Genomic DNA, 19993 nt, shown 5'->3' on the forward strand with positions numbered 1-19993 from the left:
TTGAAAATAAAGCTTCTAATTTGCGGTTTCGCGATTTTGGTGTTTTAGATCGCTCCAAAGCGCTGTTCTCCAGCAATTTTGCTAAAACGTACCACCGATATCGAATGGTATGTGGTAATTCCTAAACCGCATAATAAACGTCGTTACCGCATTGTTTCTAGAAAAATATTACCTCGATCACCTCTATAATTATCGTAAATTAGCTCTGCCGGTTTCACTTTTATAAAACAGCCGGCGTTATCTGATTTCACACCAAACGTTGAATGCAACTGCCTAATTTGAGAAAATTATTCCCTTTTAGAAATGTATCAATTTTATTATTCTCGTAATTGACGGTATAATGACCTGTGAATTCCGAAAATAGTCATTAGAGAAAAACAGTTTGTGTGGTGTAATTAAATTAAACGCGAAAATTCAAATTATTCCTAATTTCGTAGCGCAAATTGAGCATAAACGTTAATTAATTTGAGCACCGCTTGTTTGTCACGATTGCCTCAGACTTGTTTTTGTCTAACAGCGTAATGTAATATGTCATAATCTTGTTTCTCTTCATTAATGAATATATTAAACAAAAAGTGGCTTCTCCTTCTACGTGACTGCTAATCTTCCATTTGTACAATTTATGTATTACGAGTGTAATTTTTCTTGCCGCTGGAATGTAAGTAGGTATGTATTAAAATGTTTCCTTTTATAAATTATGCCGCGTTTTTTTGTTACATTTGCTCAGTTTCCTGCTCGCTTAGCATAGCAACGAAGCATGTTATCTGCTTTTTACGGGTTAAAATGTGAGTTCTGGAAAATCCGAACCAACTGTTATTAGACTTCAGTGGGTCTAATAACTCAGGTTTGCAGTGTGGGTGTTCTGAAATGTTTAGAATGAATTTTTAAACACCGGATTTGTATTTATAGTGTTAATTTTTAAATTTGCAAGTCATTAGATGGGAAAGCAATTATTTATACGAATCCTACGCATTTTTGAAGATCGCCTGCATAGTTTGTTTAATTTTAACTTTTTTTATTGTAATCGAGGCCATCGGGCGACTGGGTACTTTCATGTTTTCTCGACGTTCATGACCCCCACCGCACGAAAAAAAATTTTCGTGTCCATCTGTCGTCTGTCCGAGTTTTTTAGACGAGATAATCTCCTAAACTTCGGGACCGACTGTTGTCAAATTGTGTATATATGTTAGGAATATCATATAGATGATAAAGCGCTAACCAAAATTTGTCTGTTCATCCCCGTCACTCCTCCATTTGTGGTTTATGAATTCGCGTTGAGTTTTTATCTGGGAAAAAAATCGAAATTCTCAATTTTTCGGCTTTAGATTTCTCAATTTTTCAATATTTCAGTTTTAGGGTTTTTCAATGTTTCTTCTATTTTTCAATTTTTCGGTATTTCAATTTTGGTATTTTTTGATTCTTCAATTTTTCAGTTTCTGGATTATCTAATTTTTTAGTTTTAAAATTTTTAATATTTTAGCTTTTACGATTTTCAATTTTTCAGTTTTTAAATATTTCTGTTTCTATTTTTCAAATTTTTAAATTTTCGATTTTTCAGTTTTTAGATGTTTGAATTTTTCGATTTTTCAATTTTTCGATTTGTCGATTTATTGAGATTCCGATGTTTCCATTTTTTGACTGTACAATTTCTCCATTAACCGAGATTTCATTGTTTTGATTTTTTTATTGTTCAATTTTTCATTCTTTCATTTCTTCAGTTTTTCGGTTCATTAAATTTTCGATTTTTCGATTTTTTCCTTTTTCGATTTCTCAATTCTCCTATGTGTCAGATTTTTCAATTTTTCGTGCCATTAATTTTTAAATTTTTGACGTTTCTAAATTTTCAATTTTACGATTTCACAATTATTATTACTGGATTATTTTTTTTACATTCCCATTTCCAGATTTCCAGACTTTTCAATATTTCGGTTTTTCTTTTTTTCAGGATTTATCAATTTTCCGATTTTTTTGACTTCGATTTTACGAATTTTCGACTGCTCAATTTTTTACTTTTTCGATTTTTCAATTTTAGGATTTTTTAATTATTCTTTCATTTTTCAATTTTCTGATATTTCAGTTTTGTTCGATTCTTCAATTTCTCGATTCTTTAAAATTTCAATTTCTTCATTTTCCATTTTTCGATTTCTCAATTTTCTGGTGTTTCAGTTTTACCTTTTTCAATTTTCGATTTTATAATTTTTCAGTTTCTGACATTTCTAAATTTTTCAAGTTTTCGACTTCTCAATTTCTGCATTAATCCTATTTTTGTATTTATATATGATTTTTTAGTCTTTCAATTGTTCAATTTTTCGATTTTTCATGCTTCTGATAATTCAGTAGTTCAATTTTTAAAATTTTCGACTTCGATTTTTTTACTTTTCTTCTATTTTTCAATTTTGGTATTTTTTAATACATATTTCAATTTTTCAATTTTCCGGTTTTTCGACTTTTTTTGTTTTTAAATTTTTAATATTTTAGCTTTTTCGATTTTCAATTTTTCATGTTTTTAAATATTTCTCTTTCCATTTTAAGATTTTTAAATTTTCGATTTTTCAGTTTTTTGATGTTTGTATTTCTCGATGTTTCGATTTTTCGACTTCTCGATTTCAATGTTTTGATTTTTTGATTGTTCAAGTTTTCATTTTTTCATTTCTTCAGTTTTTTGATCCTTTAAACTTTCGATTTCTCGACTTTTTCATTTTTCGAATTCTCAATTTTCCCAAGGGTCAGATTTACGATTTTTCGATTTTAAGATTTCTTAATGTCCGAATTAATCTTTTTTCTTTATTTTCCCATTTCCCGATTTCCACACATTTCAATATTTCGATTTTTCTTTTTTTTTATTTTTTAATTTTTCGATTTTCAGTTTTGGAATTTTTCAATTTTTCGAATCCTCAATTTCTCAATTTTTTACTTTTTCGGTTTTTGAATTTTTTGATTTTTAAGTTTTTCTATCTTCCAATTTTTCGATTTCTCGATATTTCGTATTTTTAATTTTTCAAATTTTCAATTTTTCGGTTTTGCTCTATTTCAATTTCTCACTTTTCTAATTTTTCAATTTCTGGATCTTTTGATGTTTCAATTTCTCGATCTTCTGATGTTTCTATTTTTCGATTTTTCGGTTTTCCAAATTTTTGATATATCGATTTTGTAGTCTTTCAATTTCCCAATTTTTCGTCGTTTCACTTTTTGAATTTTTCAATATCATAGTTTTTCAATACAATTTTCCGATTTTTTCAATTTTTAAAATGTTGGATTTTCGATTTTTCAATTTCTCAATTTTAATTTTTTAATTTTTAGAGTTCTTGATGTTTCCATTTCCCGATTTTTCAAATTTTTTATTCTTCGATTTTTCGATATTTTAATTTTTCAGTTTTTTGATTTTTTTATATTTTACATTTTGCGGTTTTTCAATTTGTCGATTTTACGATTTTTTGAAGTTTCGACTTTTTGATATCTCGGTTTTTCGATTTTAAAAATTTTTAGATTTCTCGATTTTTCAAGTTTTCGATTTCTCAATTTTTTAACATTTCAATTTTGACGGTTTTTCAATTTCTTTATATTTTGTTTTCAGACATTTTAATTTTTCGACTTTTCGGTTCTCAATTTTTCAATTTTTGAAATTATTGAGTTTTCGATGTTCCAGTTTTTCGATTTTTCAATTTTTCTATATATATATTTTTTTGATATGTCAATTCCTCGATTTACTCATATTCCGATGTTTTAATTTTTCCATGTTTGGATTTCTCCAATTGTCGGTTTTTCAATTTTTCGATTTCCAAGTTTTTCGTTATTTTAGTTCTGGAATTTTTCAATTTCACGATTTTTCAGTTTTTCGATTCTTATATTTTTCGATATTTTAATTTTTGAATTTTTAAAATTTTAGATTTTTCGTTTTCTTTTTCGAATTATCAAGTTTTCGACTTCTCAATTTCTGCATTAATCGTATTCTTGTATTTTCCCATTTCTCGATTTCTTGATTTTTCTATGGTTTGATTTTTTAATCTTTCAATTGTTCAGTTTTTCGATTTTTCATGTTTCTGATAATTCAGTTGTTCGATTTTCTAAATTTTCGAATTTGCGACTTCGATTTTTTGACTTTTCGATGTCTCGATTTCTCAATTTTTGGTTTCTCAATTTTTCAGTTTTGGGATTTTACAATGTTTCTTCTATTTCTCAATTTTTCGATATTTCAATTTTGGTGTTTTTCAATACATATTACAATTCTTCAATTTTTCAGTTTCTCGACTTTTTTTGTTTTTAAAGTTGTAATATTTTAGCTTTTTCGATTTTCAGTTTTTCAGTTTTTTGATGTTTGAATTTCTCGATCTTTCTATTTTTCGACTTCTCGATTTAAATGTTTTGATTTTTTGATTGTTTAATTTCTTAATTATTCATTTTTTCATTTCTTCAGTTTTTTTATTCTTTAAACTTTCGATTTCTCGACTTTTTCATTTTTCGATTTCTCAATTTTCCCAAGTGTCAGATTTACGATTTTTCAATTTTAAGATTTCTTAATGTCCGAATTAATCTTTTTTTTATTTTCCCATTTCCCGATTTTCAGACTTTTCAATATTTCGATTTTTCTTTTTTCCATTTTTTAATTTTTCGACTTTCAGATTTGGAATTTTTCAGTACTTCGAATCCTGAATTTCCCAATTTTTTACTTTTTCGGTTTTTGAATTTTTTGATTTTTAAATTTGATATTTCGTATTTTTAATTTTTCAATTTCTCAATTTTTCGGTTTTGCCCTATTTCAATTTCGAAATTTTCTAATTTTTCAATTTCTCAATCTTTTGATGTTTCAATTTCTCGATCTTCTGATGTTTCTACTTTTCGATGTTTCAGATTTTTGAATTTTTGGATGTTTCGATTTCACGGTTTTTCGATTTTTCGGTTTTCCAATTTTTTGTTGTTTCGATTTTGCAGTCTTTCGATTTCCCAATTTTTCGTCATTTCACTTTTGGAATTTTTCAATACAATTTTCCGATTTTTCAATTTTTAAAATGTTGGATTTTCGATTTTTCTATTTTATTTTTTTAATTTTTAGAATTCTCGATGTTTCCATTTCCCGATTTTTCGATTCTTCAATTTTTCAATATCTTAACTTTTCAGTTTTTTAAATTTTAGATTTTTTCGATTTTTTCCGAATTATTAAATTTTTAATTTTTGAGCTTTTCAATTTTTCAATTTTTCGATTTTTTATATTTTACATTTTACGATTTTTCTATTTTTTGATTTTTAAAATTTTTAGATTTCTAGATTTTTCAAGTTTTCCGATTTCTCAATTTTTCAATTTTTCAACACTTTAATTTTGGAATTTTTTCAATTCCTGGATATTTCTGTTTTTAGACATTTTAATTTTTCGGTATTTCAATTTTTCGATTTTACGATTCATTGATGTTTCGACTTTTTGAAACTTCGATTTTTCGATTTTTAAAATTTTTGGACTTTTCGAATTTTAGATTTCCCGATTTTGCAAAATTTTCGATTTCTCAATTTTTCAACGTTTCAATTTTGGGAGTTTTTCAATTTCTGGATGTTTCGGTTTTTTGATATTTTAATTTTTCGATTTTTTTGGTGTTTCAATTGCTCCATCTTTCGATTTTTGAACTTTTCGAATTTCGACTTTTCGGTGTTTCAATTTTTCGTTTTTTAAAATTTTTGATTTTGCAATATTTCTATGTACATATATATTTTGTTCGATACCTGAATTTCTCGATTTATTGATATTCCGATGTTTTGAAATTTTCGATGGTTCGATATTTATATTTTTCAGTTTTTAGAGTTTTTAAACTTTAGATTTTTCAGTTTTTCGATTTCATGATTTTTTGTCTTCTCGGATATTTGATTTTCCAATTTTTCCATGTTTCAAATTTTCAATTTCCCAGTTTTTCATCATTACGGTTTTGGACTTTTTCAATTTTCCTATTTTTCGTTTTTTTAAATTTTCCGATTTTTCAGTTTTTTAGATTCTTGGATTCTTCAGTTTTTTTATTTTTTTGGATGATTCGATTTCTCGATTTTTCAATATTTTAATTGTTTAATTTTAGATTTTCGATTTCTCGATTTTTCACTTTGTCGATATTCATATTTTTTAATTTTTCGAGTTTTTGAATTTTTGATTTTTCAGTTTTACGATTTCATGATTTTTCTACTTTTCCATTTTTAGATTTCCCGATATTTCAAGTTAAGATATTTCTCACTTTTTCAACATTCCAATTTTAGGAATTTTTTTCAATTTTTTAATATTTACATTTTCAAATTTTCGATTTTTAAATTTTGTTGATATGTCAATTTCTCGTTTTTTCGACAAGCATTTTTTCTCGTTGGTTATCTACTTTAAATATGTACTTCAAATTGTACGGACCGTTGAAATAACCTTCCACCGATTTTTTATCTGTTATTTTACATATTTTTAGTTACCTAAATTACGTTTTTTATTTCAGACCATTAAATTTTTAGTAAAACTAATTTATTCATGCCCCCCACAGAGCTGATGGCGTCATCTCAAAAAAATATAAAAAATATTCACTATTTTATTGTTTGTAAATCAGTTGACATTTTATCTTCTCTAAGTATGAGCTCATACTATAAAATCCAAAACCAATTACGGCGCAGTACGATCCCAGCCTTCATCGGCGCAGTTGGTATACACCGAAATTTGATACTATTTTCATCAATATTTAACTCTTCCGTGTTACTAATTAAAATCTTCGTTCTCGATACAGAATTGTTGAGTTGTTATTATAATAATAAGTATACATTTTCCGTACCCGACAGACACTCTGCGTCCCCTCCCCTTATCACAAAACCTCAATCCAACCAGATCATTGTCCGCTTAACAATCCCGATCAGCGCGTAACAATTCTCCGAGAAAACAAGAAAAGCTTCTTAACTCTCGTCCATCCGACTTTTCCCATTCATCCTCGCCAATGGAAGTGAAAGATGCACAGTCCATACCGGCAAAGGAAAACCGTCACGGTGCACTGACATGACAGCCGTTCCACTGACTCACATTCCGATAATTGCGCGCTAATTGCGCTCTTATCGTCAACTACACGCAAAACAAGCGACAGGACTCACCTTTGGGCTTCCGGTACTTCCGCCACAGATAAAACAGGCCTGCCAACAGCGCCGCCGTCAGCACCACCGACAAAATCACCGCCAGCGCTATCGAACCGGGGCCGTAGCAGGCGCCTTCGTCCTGGGAACAAAAGTAGAAAATTAAATCACTGCGTGTAATTTATAGAGTAATTAAAATCGGTGGTTTAGTATAGAGGACAGACGGACGGAACTGAAGACAGACGGTTTTGTAACAATAAAATAAATCGCGTCGATTCTGGGCCAATATTTTAATATTTATCACGAGGCGACGGATCCAATTTGCCGACTTCCCGTACCTAAATCAGAGTCAGTACTTATCCCGAAGATACGGATTTAATTTGCCGACTTCCGTTACTTAGGGTGATTGCGTCGGTTAGCCTGTGACTGGTATATATTACTTCCCGAGCGTAAGCTAGGTGAGCTAGGTCTCCCGTTTCCGTCTATCTGTCTGTCAGTTGTCTGTCTTAATCATAGTAAATCAAAATTTATTCACTTATTCCCTCCCAAAAAATTGTTGACGTCATCTCAAAGTTTTACCATATAAATCCCCTTTGAAATATGCAAGATATTACGACTCTATTGCGGTTCATCAGTACACTCATAGGTAGTTAAATCAAGAATGACACACTCCATTTTCCCCATATCTTTATTTTTACTTATTATAAGGGTTATCATCAAAAAATAAAATTCACAAAATCAGATCTTATCATTTTTAAGGAAATCTGGATTTATTTATCCTCGACCATTTTTCGTTTTTCCTTTTTATTCGATTTTACAATTTTTTGATAATACGATTTTTCGTTTTTCCATTTGCAATGTTTGGGTTTCATTAATTGTGGTTTAGACTCTTTAATTTTTCAATTTCTAGACTCCCAAATACTTTAATTTTTGATTTGCAGTTTTTCAATTTTGCAATTTTTCGGTTTCTCAATTTTTAATTTTTCGATTTTAAAATTTTTCGTTTATTCAGTTCTTCAAATTTTAAATCTTTGATTTTTCAATTGTGCAATTTTTGAATGTCTCAATTACCCGATTTTCGGATTTCTTTAATTTTCAGTATTTCGATTTTACATTACATATTTCATTTTTTCGATTTTGCACTTTTTTGATTTTTCAGTTTCTCAATCTTTAATCTTTCGACTTTTTAATTTTTCAATTTGCAATTTTTCGATATTACATTTTTTAATTTTTCAATTTTTCAGTTTCTCAATTTTTAGTTTTTCGATTTTTCAAATTTTCGTTCCCTCAATTTCTTGATTTTTGTTTTTCATTTTCCCGATTTTATATCACAATTTTGCATTTTTTCATTTCCTTTATATTATTCAATATTCCTTTTGATTTTTAGGTTTTTCGTTTATTCAATTCTTCAAATTTTCAATTTTTGATTTTTCAGTTCTTCGATTTTCCAACTTTTAACTTTTTAATTTAGCAATTTTCGGATTTCTTTAATTTTCAGTATTTCGATTTTACATTATTTCATTTTTTCAATTTTGCACTTTTTTTATTTTTAAGATTCTCAATCTTCAATCTATCGATTTTTCAATTTTTCGTTTCTTCAATTTTTCGAGTTGTAATTTTTCGATGACTATTTTTCATTTTTCGATTTTTCAGTTTCTCAATTTTTAATTTTTCGATTTTACAATTTTTCGTTTCCTCAATTTTTCAAGTTCTTGATTTTTATTTCTCATTTTCCCAATTTTTTAATTTTCATTTTCCCGATTTTATATCACCGTTTTGCGTTTTTTCATTTCAATTTTAAAATTTTTCGTTTATTCAATTCTTGAAATTTTTAATCTTTGATTTTTTATTCCTCGATTTTCAAATTTTTAAAATTTTCATTTTTGCGATTTTTGAATTTCTCAATTATTTTCGGATTTTTCGATTCTTCAATTTTCAATATTTCGATTTTCCAAAACATATTTCGTTTTTTAGATTCTGCACTTTCTCGATTTTTAAGTTTCTGACTCTTTAATCTTCCGATTTTTCAATTTTTCGTTTTTTTAATTTTTCGATTTGCAATTTTTCAATATTATAATTTTTCGCTTTTCGATTTTTCGGTTTCTCAATTTTTAATTTTTCGATTTTCCAATTTTTCGTTTCCTCAATTTTTCAAGTTCTTGATTTTTATTTCTCATTTTCGCAATTTTTTAATTTTCATTTTCTCTATTTTATATCACCGTTTTCCGTTTTTTCAATTCTTCAAACTTTCAATCTTTGATTTTCCAGTTTTTAAAATTTTCATTTTTGCGTTTTTTGAATTTCGCAATTATCGGACTTTTTGATTCTTTAATTTTCAATATTTCGATTTTTCAAAACATTTCATTTTTTAGATTCTGCACTTTTTCGATTTTCAAGTTTCTCAATTTTTAATTTTTCTATTTTTCGTTTCCTCAATTTTCCAAGTTCTTGATTTTTATTTTTCATTTTCCCAATTTTTAATTTTCATTTTAAGGATTTTATATCACAATTTTTCGTTTTTTCATTTTCTTTAATTTTTTTTCAATATTTCTTTCGATTTTATCATTTTTCGTTTATTTAATCCGTGAAACTTTCAATCTTTGATTTTTCAATTCCTCGAATTTCCATTTTTAAATTTGGCAATTTTTTGATTTTATCGATATTTCGAATTTACAATATTTCGGATTTTGCACTTTATCGATTTTTAAATTTCTCAATTTTTAGATATTTAAAAGTTTTCATTTTATACTTTTTCGTTCTTTCAATTTTGATTTTTCAATTGTTCCATTTTTTTAATTCGAAAAGTTGAAAAATCGAACAACCAAAAAATCGGAAAAAATGAAAAACTGAAAAATTTCAAAATTGAAAAAGAGAAACTGAAAAATTAAATATTAAGAAATTGAAAATTTAAAAATCGAAAAAAAATGAGAATCCAATAATTGAAAAATCGAATAATTGAAAAGTAAAAAATTTAAAAATTATACATATTGTTAGGGACATTGCAAAATATTTTAATTTTCCAATTTTAGGTTTTCCGATATTCGAATTTTCAATATTTTTACTTTTCAATTTTTCGGTTTTTTTACTAATCGATTTTTTGATTTCTACTATTTTTTTTCTATTACTATTTTTAGATTTTCGATTTTTCCGTTTTCGATTTTAATTGTTCAAATTTTCGATTATTCAGTGTTTCCATTCATTAGATTTTAGACTTCAGTTTTTTTTTACATTTCGAACTTTCGATTTCCCGTTTTTCAAATTTTAATTTTTTCGATATCCAATTTTTCAATCTTTTTACTTGAAAGTCAAAACCTCGATTTTTCGATTTCTAGATTTTTCAGTTCTTCAATTTTCAACTTTCCGGAAGATTTTTCTGTTTTTTCATTTTCTCGATTTTCTATTTTTAATTTTTGATTTTTCGATATTAATGATAAAATTAAAAATTGAGAAACTGAAGGATCGAAAAATTAAAAAAAAGAAAAACCAAAAATTGTAAAAATCTAAAATTGAATCGAAATGTTGAAAAATCGAAAAATTGGAAATCGAAAAACCGGAAAATTCAAAAATTGAAAAATTTTATGTTGAAAAATGAGAAATTAAAATCAGATCATTAAAAAGCCAAACAGTTGAAAAAATAAAGAAAACAAAAACCGAAACGAAAAATCGCAAATCGAGAAATTAAAGAAATCAAAAATTGAAAAATCTAAAAATTGGTTACTAAAAACTTAAAAATTCATGAAAATATGAACAAAAATTGAAAAGTCGAAGTGCTGCATGTCGGAAAATTGAAGAAACAAAAAAACTGATAAATTTCAATTCGAAAAATTAAGGAAACGAAAAATTGAAAAAAACTGCAATTAAAAAAAACCAAAATTATAAAATCGGGACACTGAAAATTTGAAATATTGTAAAATTAAAGAAAATCAAAAAACCGAAACAAAAAATTGCAATTGAAAATTTAAACAAATGAAAAATGAAAAGTGGAAAACTCAAGGAATTTTAAATCGAAAAATTGCAAAATGTAAAAATTAAAGAAACAAATAAAATGAGAAAAAATATAAAAGAAGAAAACCTAAATGAAAAATTGCAAATCAAAAAATTGAAGAAATGACGAAATGAGAAATTGGAAAATCTAAGAATCGAAAAATTAAAAATTGAAAAATTGCAATTCGAAAAATTGAAGAAACGAAAAATTGAAACAGTTGAAATTGAAAAGACAAAAAATTGTAAAACCCGAACATTGGAAAATTGTAAAAATAAAGCAAATAAAAATCCGAAAAAAATTGAAAACTGAAAAATTACAAATCGTAAAACTGAAAATTTTCAGTGTGTAAAGACAAATTATCAAATCATAACATTGAAAAACCGAAAAATTGAAGAATTAAAGAAAATAAAAATCGAAACGAAAAACTGCAAATCGCAAGCTCGTGAATCTTCAAATCGAAAAATTGCCAAAACTAAAAATTTAAAAATGATAAAATCGGATTATTGGAAAATAGAAAAATTGTAAACATAAAGAAAATAGAAAACTGAAACAAAAAATTGCAAATCCAAAATCTGACGAAATAAACAATTAAATACGTCATCGAAAAATGGAAAAATGAAAAACTAAAAACTCGGGAAATTTTAAACCGTAAAATTGCAAAATCTAAAAATTAAAAAACAAAACAAATGAAAAATATAAAAATCGCACAAAGAAAAATTGAAAAAATTAATGTTGGAAAAACATAAAATTATAAAATCGGAATATTGAAAAATCGAATAACTGGAAAAACAAAGAAAATCAAAAGCCGAAACGTAAAATTACAAATCAAAAAACTGAAAAATTAAAAATTGAAAACTCGAAATATTGCAAATTGAAAAACTGAAGAAACACAAAAATTGAAGAACTGAAAAATTCAAGTCAAAAAGGCTGCGGGAATGTTATTTACGCCACTGGTTTTTAATTTACAAAGAGTATCAGCAAAAAAAAAACACGCAAAAAATGTTTATAATTTTTCAAAGAAGCGTGATTTATTGGGCTACACTTCAGCGGCGATGTCGCTATAATCTTCGACCAATTATTTGAAATAAATCTAGAAACAAAGTCCGCACAAGTACGGACAATTTTAAATATATTTCAGGTAGATAATCAACGGGAAAAATGATATTATCATTACATGCTTAACTGCAACTCTGTATTTATGTTTATACATCGCAAGAATTCGACTATTAAGCACGTACAAACGATGATTTCCAAGAATAGGCGGTGGCGGATAAAAATATGCATTTTTACTAAAAGAAAATGAAATTTGATTGAATTTGTCTCCTCAAAACATAGGTAGAGAACTAATTATCAATAATTGTTTTAACTTAAGTATACTGGAGACAATTTGCCGACTTCCCATAGCTACATTATTCTATCAAATTATTTTTCAACCAGTGACTAAAAATTAAAAATTAAATGATTTCGGCAAAGTCAAAGTCATAGAAAAATCCTCATAATTCTGTGTTTACAGTACCTGGGCCCGGGCAGGTCCGGCACTGAGCGCCAGCAGTGCTAGCCCCAGCCACAAACTGCGAGAATGCGGTGCCATTTTCACTGGTCGTGCTCTTCAGCGGCCGTTCTTCATTGCGGTTTGGCTGGAATTCAAAATGGAAGTTGTTAGTTTTTGAGCGTATGTAAATAAATTGGTGTTTGTGTAGGGAAGATGGTTTATGGGTAGTCAGGTGGAACGCTGCGAGGGATTTACGTAACTGAGGTTTACACGAAAGGCTGGCTACTCTATTGTTTATAGGTTGTAATGTTGTGTTCTTAATTGTGGCGATTAAGGCGAAGAAAAATCGATCGATGGTGGAATGGTAAGTTTCAAGGTTGGATTTGGTAATATTTATTGCTATTTATGAGCGCGGCGTTGCCGATCGCTAATAAATTGTTGATTTTGGTCGATAAAATTTAGAAAAGATGTTAATCGTAGTACTACTGAGGTTCGAGAAGTTTATGTGTTTTGGCGCCAGGTGTGAGGACTTGGACACGGTTTTGAATTTATGGGTTGCGGTGATTTCAATGGCGGGTCAGGCGTTAGGTTACATGAGAACTCTATAAATGGTGAACGAAATTTTAATCAGGCAGACATTTATTTCGGTTCTGGTGTCTTTTTATTATCTTGGTTTTATTTTTAATGAAATTTCACTTGAAATATGATCCAGATATACAGATATTTCTTTACATTTTTGGGAAATTTTGGAGATGTCGGTGTTGATTAAATAAACCGTTATCTTAAACCTATTTTATTGCGATTTTATCATTTTGGATACATTTTTATAGATTTGTAAAATATACTGCAGATATCTGTGATTTTTAATGACAGCATAAAATTATTTCTAAAAAAACGGGTTTCTATCAAATATTTCATGAATTAGTATTAATGTGACAACCAACTACATTTTTTAGGATTTGCACAAATTAGCGTATTTAAAACCGATTCACGCATCTTTTTTGCGCATTTTAACTAAATTTGCACGTTATTATCCATTCACAGCTTTTCGACGTAAGATAGGCACCGATATTTTTTCTTCATGTTGGACAAACTGACAATGACAAAAAATTTCAGCAGATTTTAGCTGAAAATATTGGCAACAATGTTTATATTTCTGACATATTTCCTAACCTTATATTTGAAATTACATAACCTAAAAAATGTCTTTCTAAAAATAACATTTTTTCTAAAATGTATGTTTAAAAAAATTGACCGATACCTATTGTTTTACTACTAGAAGCACAACAAGATGGAGAACTTTAAGCTTCTAATAAATGAAAGTATTTTGGGAGAGAGATCTTGAGGACAGTAAAAATTTCAGGAATGTGAACAAACTCAAAAAATCTAAAAATATGGGAATTGTGGGGAATTTAGTAATTTACAAATTTTAAAGATTCCAAAAGTTCTAATTCTTTTCACGAAATTCAGTAAATCCCATCCAAGAGTTCCAAAAACTGTAGGGTTTCTTAAAATTCTAAAGATTCTGGACATTCTAGGGATTCTAGAAATCCCAAAGTTTCTAATTAATTTAAACTCGTTTGTACAGAATGTTATGTTTAGAAAACACAACAGTTTGTAATTTTCAAATGAAACATATTTAAGTGCGTCGAGAATTTTGTTTTGATCATTTCAAATATTAAAAACAAAATTAGGTTTCAGAAAAATAAAATATTCCGAAAATTTTAAAGATTCCAAAGAATCCAGAGATTCTAAATACTCCCAAGATTTACAAAATTCCACAAATTTTCGGAAACTTGAGGTTTAATAAAATCCCAAAGATTCCAGAAGTTTCAAAGATGATAAAGATTTCATCTAGAGATTAGTATTTCCAGAGATTTCAAAGTTCCTAGAGATTGTAGAGAATTTAGAAATTCTAAAGACTAAGTAACTTTTAGAGTCTAGCGATTTTAGCGACACAAGATTCTAGAGAGTAAGGAGATTAAATTCTAGAGATTTTAGATATTCTAAAGATTCGACGTTCTAGAGATTCTAAAGATTTCAAAAATCTAGGGAATCCAGAAAAGTTCTAAATATTCCAAAGATTTCCAGAATTCCACAAATTTTCGGAAACTCGTAACATTCCAGAGGTTTCAAAGATTATAAATATTCCATAGAATTTAGAAATTCAGAGTTTCCAAAGATGACAGAGATTATAGAGACTGCACGGAATCTAAAAATTCTCGAAGTTTTAGAGATTCTACAGATTCTGGAGATTTTACGAATTAAATTTTGAATATACAGTTCTGAGAATTTTCGGAAACTCGAGATTTAATAAAACTCTAAAATTCCAGGGATTTCTGAAATAATTGTACTAAAACTCCAAAAAGTTCAGAAGTTTCAAAGACTATAAAGATTCCATGAATCTAGAGATTGCAGAGATTGTAGAGTTTGTAGAGAATTTAGAAATTCTGTAGATTGAACAAATTTTAGAATCTAGCGGTTTCAGCGATTCAAAAAATTCTAGAGATTTTAAAAATTATATCGTATCTACATTATAGAGATTCTAGAATAAAGAAGCCAAAATTTCAAAGATTCCAGAAGTCTCAAAGAGTATAAAGATTTCATGGAATCTAGAGACTGAACGAGTTTTAGAGTCTAGTGATTTTAGCGATTCAAAACATTCTAGAGAATAAGGAGATTATAGCGGATCTAAAAATTCTAGAGGTTTTAAAGATTCTACAAACTCTAAATATTCGACACATTCTAGAGATTCTAAAGATTCCAGGGATTTCTGAAATGAGTGGTATTAAAATTCCAAAGATTCCGAAAGTTTCAAAGACTATAAAGATTCCATAGAATTTCGAAATTCAGAGTTTCCAAAGATGGCAGAGATTATAGAAATTCTACAGACTCTACAGATTCTAAAGATTCCAACGATGCAGGGATTCCAGAAGTTCTAAATATTCCTAAGATTTCCAGAATTCTACAAATTTTCGGAAACTGTAGGTTTAATAAAACTCCAAAATTCCGGGATTTCTGAAATTAGTTGTAGACCAAAGTTCCAAAGATTCCAGAAGTTTCAAAGAGTATAAAGAGTTCATGGAATCTAGAGATTGGAATTTTCAGAGATTACAGAAATGACAGAGATTGTAGAGAATTTAGAAATTCTAGAGACTGAACAATTTTTAGAGTTTAGCGATTTTAGCGATTCAAAACATTCTAGAGAATAAAGAGATTGTAACGAATCTAAAAATTGTAGAGGTTTTAGAAATTCTACAAACTCTAAAGATTCAACACATTCTAGAGATTCTAAAATTCCAGGGATTTCTGAAATGAGTGGTATTAAAATTACAAAGATTCCGGAAGTTTCAAAGATTATAAAGATTCCATCGAATTTAGAAATTCAGAGTTTCCAAAGATGGCGGAGATTATAGAGATTCTATAGACTCTACAGATTCTAAAGATTCCAAGGATCCAGGGATTCCAGAAATTCTAAATATTCCTAAGATTTCCAGAATTCTACAAATTTTCAGAAAGCCTAGGTTTAATAAAACTCCAAAATTCTAGGGATTTCTAAAATTAGTTGTAGATCAAAATTCCAAAGATTCCAGAAATTTCAGCATATAAAGATTCCCTAGAATCTAGAGATTAGAATTTCCAGAGATTCCAAAGTTTCTACAGATTGCAGAGATTATAGAGATCGTAGAGAATTTAGAAATTCTAGATATTGAACAAGTTTTAAAAACTAATTTTTAAATCCTAAAGATTTCCAGAATTCCACAAATTTTCGGAAACTCGTTAAACTCTAAAAATTCCAGGGATTTCTGAAATTAGTTGTACTAAAATTCCAAAGATTCCAGAGGTTTCAAAGATTATAAAGATTGCATAGAATCTAGAAATTCGAGTTTTCAAAGATAGTAGAGACTATAAAGATTGTACCGAATCTAAAAATTCCAGAAGTTTTAGAGATTGTAATTCTCTACGAGATTCTACAGATTCCAGAGATTCTAAATATTCCTAAGATTTCCAGAATTCTACAAATTTTCGGAAACTCTAGGTTTAATAAAACTCCAAAATTCCAGGGATTTCTGAAATTAGTTGTACACCAAAATTCCAAAGATTCCAGAAATTTCAAAGAGTATAAAAAATCCATAGAATCTAGCGATTAGAATTTCCAGAGGTCCCAAAGTTTCTAGAGATTGCAGAAATTATAGACATTGTAGAGAATTTGGAAATTCTAGAGACTGAACTAGTTTTAGAGTCTAGCGTTTTTAGTGATTCAAAAAATTCTAGAGAATAAGGAAATCGTAACGAATTTAATAATTCTAGAGGTTTTAAAGATTCTACAAATTCTAAAGATTCGACACATTCTAGAGATTCTAAAGATCCAAGGATTCCAGAGAAGTTCTAAACATCCCAAAGATTGCCAGAATTTCACAGCTTTTTGGAAACTCGTACAACTCCACAAATTCCAGGGCTCTCTAAAATTAGTTGTACTAAAATTCCAAAGATTCTAGAACTTTCAAAGATTATAATGATTCCATAGAATCTAGGAATTCAGAATTTCCAAAGATGGCAGAGATTGTAGAAATTGTACCGAACCTAAAAATTCTAGAGTTTTTAGAGATTCTACACACTCTAGAGACTCTAATTCTACAAATTTTCGGAAACTCGAGATTTAATAAAACTCCAAAAATTCCAGGGATTTCTGAAATTAGTTGTACCAAAACTGCAAAGAGTCCAGAAGTTTCAAAGATGATAAAGATTCCATATAATCTAGAGATGCAGAGTTTCCAGAGATTCCGAAGTTTCTAGAGATTGCAGAGATTATCGATATTGTAGAGAATTTAGAAATTCTATAGACTGAATAAATTTCAGAATCTAGCGATTTCACTGATTCAAAAGATTCTAGAGACTTTAAAAAATATGTACACTATAGAGATTCTAGAGAATAAAGAGATTGTAAAGATCCCAAAGATTGTAAAGATTCTAAAAATTCTAAAGATTCTAAAGATTCAAAAAATCCTGGAGGTTTTAGTATAGACTAGAGAATCTACACATTCCGCAGATTCTAAAGATTCAAAGCTACAGGCATTCCAGAGATTCTAAATGTTCCAGAGATTTATAGAATTCCATAAATATTTGGAATCTCAGGATTTACTAAAATTTCAAAAATTCTACGGGTTTACAAAAATTGGTTATTCTAAAATTCTAAAGGCTGCAGAGCGTTCAAAGATTTCAAGGTTTACATACATAGATTCCATGGAATGTAGGGATTCAGAGATTTCAGAGATTCCTGAGGTTTTAGTAATTCTAGAGATTCTAGAGAGTGATTACCGCCATTCAAAAAATTCTAGAGATTCTAAAAATTCTATCCATTCTACAGGTTCTAGAGCTTCTAAAGATTTAAAACTTCTAAAGGTGCTAAAGATTCTAAAGATCCTACATGTTCTAAGGATTCCAAAGTTTTCAAAAATGTCAAATTTTCCAAGGTTTTCAAGGATTAGAAGGGGCTCAAGAAATTCGAGGGATTCCAGGGGTTTTAGGGATTCTAGAGACTCTAAAAATTCTAAGCGCTCACAGGATTCCAAAGATTAGAAAGATTTCAAGGACTCTATGGATCCTAGTGTTTCTATGAATTCCAGAAGTTCTAGGGATTCTAGGAGTTTAAGGAATTTTACGGTTTCTAGGCTTTCTAAACATTCTGAGGTTTCTAAAGATTCTAAAGATTCCAGATTTCAACTAGTAAGCGCTTTGCGGAAGTAGAAAATGATCTGTTTTTGTACTAAAAGCTTTGATTCTATAGAACATTAATTTTAGATTTAAAGAAAAATTTTTATTTTAGAATGTTATTGTTTTCTAAAGTCATTTTAGACCTTAATTTTTTTTTCAGTTTGCATGTAATGATTTTTACATAAGCATTCATGTGTATAATCCTGTCATGAAGACACAGAACATCTTCTCAATTAAAAAAGAATACGAGTACTTTTTAAATATGTTTTAGATCTTCTACTCGTACTTTAAGCCACATGTTGTCTAACCAATGACAACGCTAGGTTGGTTGTTCAAGTAGTGATACTGTTCTTTTATTACTGCATTTGATCGCCGATTCTAGTATAGTTAAAAATTTTAATTATGAATTATTACGTTGATCGGTGATTAAAATCGGAGTGGGTTAAATTCAACAATTTATTCCTCAATAACTCAAATTTACACGACTGATTACACAGCGATTATGTACAAAATAAATCCGGCGCAACTTGACTGTACTCTCGTGGAATGAACTGGCTGAATCATAATCGTTCCCGAAGGTGGCCTCTATTTAAAGCCATACTTCTCTTCTAGAAGTTCCGCAGTTGAGCTCTTTCTGGATTGCCCATCGCGACTTCCGCTTCCAGGCTTTTCTCCGTCACCGACAATGAGTCATTATCGCCGTACATACTAGAACCCATAGGCGTCGTACCGGGGCGACGTATGGGTTTCTTTCGTAACAATATTTTATAATACTGGTTCATAAAAAATCTTATTATTTATTTAATAATTTAATTTTACAATCTAATTATTAATATTACACCATATGATCGAAAAAACTGCTCTGGTAGGCTATGGAATTATTTTTATTTTAAATTGTGTAATAATTTTGGACAATAAAAATTGTTCAAGTAATTTCTTAATTACAAAAACGGTTAAATATAGTACATAATCAGCAAGAGTAATCATGTTAGATTAAATTTAGTACAAAAATAAATTACTATGTTGTTTACAACGTACTTTAAGCTATTTTGTTGTGTTTATTTGCAGAATTCTTTGTCTAAAACCTAAATCGCTATGAAAATAAAGAGAGATAGATGATGGCAGACAATGAAAGTTCGGAATGTATTGTACATACTCCTACCTTTTCACAAAAAATAAATAAAAATGACAAATAAGTAATAGCAAAAAATTGAAACCTTTAAAAAAACTACGTAGTAAAATTGAAAGTTATGTTTCATTTCTATTTTTAATCTTTAATTGACATTCTTCTGGAATTTTGACCATCATACTTCAAAATTAACCACACTTTATGAACTTGTGGGTGGGTTCAATTTAATTTATTAGCAACACCTACAAGCACTAAATAAACGAAGATTGTAAAATCTCGTTTGTTAAGATTGACAACAATAAAGACTTTAAACATGTTTTTTAGCACAATTAAATCGTAAATGACAAGCGTTTGTGTTTTATAATCAATCCATTATGCAAAAACTTAAACTTTAGCGCAACAAAACAATAAAAAACGGACGTCACCGCACCAAAAAACAACTATTTACATTTATTTGCAAGGTATTTACTTAAAAACTGAATCAGATTTTTGAGTTGGCAATTCTGAATTGAAAAATGGCGCCAAAAATTTGAATGGCATCATAAAATTTTAAATATGTTGCCAACTCGACAAAAAACATGAATAATAAGTCGGTAATTGGGTATAA

General features: G+C 28.4%; 1 protein-coding gene across 1 annotated transcript in view; it reads right to left on the reverse strand.

Annotated features, from left to right (window-relative positions):
* LOC135139189 (uncharacterized) overlaps positions 1–19993 on the reverse strand; it is an 84147-nt gene that overhangs the window by 62064 nt on the left and 2090 nt on the right. The window contains exons 2-3 of the mRNA XM_064069324.1: positions 12567–12687; positions 7087–7207 (exon numbers count right to left, since the gene is read on the reverse strand). Coding sequence (XP_063925394.1) covers positions 7087–7207; positions 12567–12641 — 196 coding nt within the window. The 5' untranslated portion in view covers positions 12642–12687. The remainder of the gene's footprint in view (positions 1–7086; positions 7208–12566; positions 12688–19993) is intronic.

Source organism: Zophobas morio, unplaced genomic scaffold (assembly GCF_036711695.1).
Source record: "Zophobas morio isolate AGI-343-1 ecotype UQ-CSIRO unplaced genomic scaffold, CSIRO_AGI_Zmor_V1 ptg000031l, whole genome shotgun sequence".
Taxonomy (NCBI): domain Eukaryota; kingdom Metazoa; phylum Arthropoda; class Insecta; order Coleoptera; family Tenebrionidae; genus Zophobas; species Zophobas morio.